The 4,016-nt window shown below is 30.0% G+C and overlaps 1 protein-coding gene across 1 annotated transcript; it reads left to right on the forward strand.

Moving 5' to 3' along the window:
- Window positions 1-708: 708 nt before the first annotated feature.
- On the forward strand, window positions 709-3,416 carry LOC106692089 (proteasome subunit beta type-5). The gene is made up of 5 exons (XM_014437994.3): window positions 709-947; window positions 1,016-1,166; window positions 2,542-2,783; window positions 2,852-3,056; window positions 3,244-3,416. Exons 1-5 carry the CDS (start codon window positions 813-815, stop codon window positions 3,330-3,332), a joined length of 822 nt encoding a protein of 273 aa, XP_014293480.1. The 5' UTR covers window positions 709-812; the 3' UTR covers window positions 3,333-3,416.
- Window positions 3,417-4,016: the final 600 nt, after the last annotated feature.

The following is a 4,016-nucleotide window of genomic DNA, read 5'->3' on the forward strand; positions in this document are numbered from 1 at the left end:
TTTCATTGACTCGTACAATGCTGACTTATACTATTCAACTCTAATATCGCTGATGGTCGTCATCAACATAAAACAAAATTATTAGAGCTTGTACTTTGTAATCTGTATACTTGTGTTTATTGACTAATTTTCATTATACAATAGAGCCTCAATATAGAATAAACTGTATGTAAAAAGTGTATAATCAACTCAACATGAATTATTTAACGTTTCCTGCTGAATCCTGGTCATTAACAAAAACAACATTAAAATTTGTTCTTCTTGTTAATCATTTATTTAATATTCATATTTTTAATTACATTTACTGACAACAAAGGAGTAGTATGTCACACCGTGCGAATACAATATTTTAATAACATAATATGAAAGTATCGTAACATAATGTAGCCAGAGGCCCAACATTCAACGTCCGACTATTCCGTGGAATCAGAAGCCTTAAAGGCCTGTTTGGTTAACCGGGATTGGTTTATGAAATGAATAATATTATTGATTATGGAAGTTATATTCAAAAACCTATCTTGGTAAAGTAAGCAGAAGTAATATTATTTTAAAGTATATAAAATACATGCAACTGATAATTCCACAGTAAATTTTTAAAGGAAGTATTTAGCAGTTAATTTTAAAATTAAGCTTGTAATGAAAAACCAAAATGAAATACTATTTTTTTTTTACTATTCCTAAACTAATCATGCTAATACAAAATTTCAGGTAATAAAAATCATATGGAAAGTACATTCGTCTCATAAGCTTGGTTATCACAAATATTCTTGAGCAAATAATATATCAATTATTTGTTGTTGGAAATTTTAAAAATGGCACTAGAGAGCTTATTAGGTGTTAAAAAAAACTTTATTCGTCCGGGATTAACTGAACTTGAGGAAGAAGATCCCTTTCATATAAAAAACTTCAATAACCCGATGCAACTATCCATTCCACCTATGGCAAATGTACATGGAATTAGTACAGTCGTTTTTAAATCACAGTTTATGTAATATATAATCATAAGTGTTTCTAGCCATTGTCAAGCAGAGTGAACTTCGATTGTGACGAATATGGAAGGAGTACAAAGCTCCATTTCGATCACGGCACAACAACTTTGGGCTTTATCTTCAAAAGCGGTGTTATACTAGCCGTTGATTCCAGAGCAACTGGAGGAAAATACATAGGTATGGTAGATGATAATATTTGTTTGACACTTTGATCACACATCTTTTACAATACAATGTTCTAGTCCGAAATGTACCATAAACACGAAATTAATGTCATAATAATGAGAGGTGAGCTCAACAACTAAGTAACTACAAATTTTGCAATGAAAAGTTTGATGTATTAGGTTTACAACATAGTAAATCTACGTTACTGTTTTACAAGATCCTCAGGTTTATAGTTTGAAACGATAACATGAACATTAACATACTTTACAGTTGAGGCGTCAACATACGCTTACAGTAATTTTCCACATTTTCTATGAAGCTTTGATCAAGCAAATAAATAAATAACATTTTTACTTACCATAAACCTTTGACTAAACACTAGCTTATGTGAACTTCAGATTTTTCTACAGTTCTGTGGTAGATATTCAAGCTTGAATTATGGAAACAAATAAAAAACTTTAAATTTTAACATGTCTTTAAAAATCAGGGATACATTTAATTTGTTCTGATGATCTACTATTTACCATGCAAATAGTTATTAAGTTGTTTGTAGTATTCCACTTGTAAAAGGCGGTGTAAAAACGGAATTTTTGTTTAAATTTGAGCATAAAAATTCAGGTAAATTTTTATCATATCAAATGTACAATGAATAAGTTTTAAAACCCTAAAATAATTCTTTTTGCTCTTTTTTAAGTCTAGTTTTTAAACTAGCGACAAAATAGCAAAAGTTTCCATTTCCTCTTCTGTACTATCGAAGAAATGTGACTATCATTTAAAAACGTTGGAGAAAAATTAAAAATCAATTGTATTCATCTCTAGATAAACAATTAATAGAAAAATGTCAAAAAAGGTCATGCAACCAATTCGATTCATTCTGTACCCCTTGGTATTCCATTAAATTGAAATAACAAAATGTAATGAAGATTTTTTTCTTCCAAGTATTCACTCTTCCAGTGAAAATGTATTAGATGGCCATAGAGTAATTATTTATTTTCGATTCTGGAGATGTAGCTTCGAGCCACATATATTCTATAGTTTGAGCAAGGGCGCCCTGTTTCTGGTCTTAAAACTAGGCTTTGGTTGACGATTACATACTTGCAAGATTTATGAGGTAAGATAATATAAATATTATAGAATGGATAGAACGATCTCGGATCAGTATAAGCAAAATTCTCTAGGTACTTACGTATCCTGTCGATCTTATGTTGTTGCTATAGCCTATCCTACTAACAGTACTATTTTAACTATATCCAACTGTCCACTTGCGATGGCTGATGCAAAAATCTTAGGAGTAGGAACGCTGTATTTTAAGGCTCTGACTATTAAGATATGTTTTATGATTTGTATTACATAATTTGTATGGTTATTTATAATCTGGATTGTTTAGGTTCACAATCTATGAAGAAAATTATAGAAATTAATAAATTTTTGGTCGGGACAATGGCTGGTGGTGCTGCAGATTGTGTTTATTGGGATAGGGTCTTATCTAAGCAATGCCAGCTTTTTGAACTCCGCAACAAGAATCCCATTTCAACGGCTGCTGCTTCTAAGTTGATGGCAAATATGGCCTTTTCTTACAAAGGGACAGGGCTGTCAATGGGAATGATGATTGCCGGTTGGGATAAAAATGTATGTATTCATATTTTCGTTAATTATTTTAACATGTTAGCTAATATTTGTGTTGCTTTTTGTATCAGGGGCCCAGTCTTTATTACGTTGACTCTGAAGGCCAAAGAACAAAAAGTACTGTTTTTAGTGTCGGTTCTGGATCCATATATGCTTTTGGTGTATTAGATTCTGGACACTCTTTTGAACTAGAAGATCAAGAAGCTTATGAATTGGCCAGAAGATCCATTTACTATGCAACATTTAGAGATTCTTTTTCAGGAGGCATTATCCGAGGTATGTTTTTTATAAAAACGACATTTTACCATTTATTAGAACCCAATGTTTTTCAGTGGATTTCAAAGAATGCATGTATAATTGTATAATTTTAAAACAATTATTCAAATTTAATTCGGCAAAAAAAAGTTATCATAAATGTTCATTTAATTTTAATATAATTTAACGTATTTACTTCTTTGTTTAGTGTATCATATAAAGCCTACTGGATGGGAAGTGATATCACAAGAAGATTGTTCAGAACTACATTATAAATATAAGAGCGAAGGAAACTGAAATGGATTTCAACTTATAGATAAAATTAAATATCTTCATTAACTAAATGTATTAATTTATGTTGGTAGTCTGTTGCACTATACGTCGCAAAAATAAGTTATAATTCAATATATTTATTTTGTCTAGCACATACCAAATTTGATTCAATAAAAAAAATAAAGAAAAAGTGCTAAATCCATTATTAAACATGAACAAATATAACTTTTTAGTATAGGCTTACAATAATTGAACTAGCTATATAACGGAGGACATAGTCAATGAGGTTTTTGGAAATTTAAATTTATAATATTACTGCTCCTTGTTATCAGAAAAGTATTCTCTCACCCTCCAATTATTTAAAAAACCTGAAAAGTTCGGAAATTTGACCTGGATTAGTTTAACGTTTTAAAAAATAGAGAACTTTTAGCTTCCTCATTATTTCTCTTTCCTTTTATAAATACCCTAATTTTATTTTATGAAAATTACATTTCCTAGAAGGTATCCCTTTTTTTTATCAATTACATCATTAAAAATAAAAGTAATAGCGAAATTAGTTCTTTACAAAGGAAATTAAAAGTAGTAGTGAAATTAACTAAAATGTATACTGTTTCTGCGCTAACCCCCTTTCCTACAATCATTTGATGAATCGGATGCGCCGTTTTCGAAATATATTTGTCAATGAAAATAGATAAATTTGCACACAAG

Source organism: Halyomorpha halys, unplaced genomic scaffold (genome assembly GCF_000696795.3).
Source record: "Halyomorpha halys isolate HHAL.00 unplaced genomic scaffold, Hhal_1.1 Scaffold8397.1, whole genome shotgun sequence".
In the NCBI taxonomy this organism is placed as follows: Eukaryota; Metazoa; Arthropoda; class Insecta; order Hemiptera; family Pentatomidae; genus Halyomorpha; species Halyomorpha halys.

Coding starts and splice junctions, on each gene's coding strand:
- LOC106692089 (XM_014437994.3), top strand. CDS start 813: ATGGCACTAGAGAGCTTATTAGGTGTTAAAAAAAACTTTATTCGTCCG. Junction 948..1,015: donor CCATTCCACCTATGGCAAAT/GTACATGGAATT, acceptor AAGTGTTTCTAG/CCATTGTCAAGCAGAGTGAA. Junction 3,057..3,243: donor TTCAGGAGGCATTATCCGAG/GTATGTTTTTTA, acceptor TTCTTTGTTTAG/TGTATCATATAAAGCCTACT.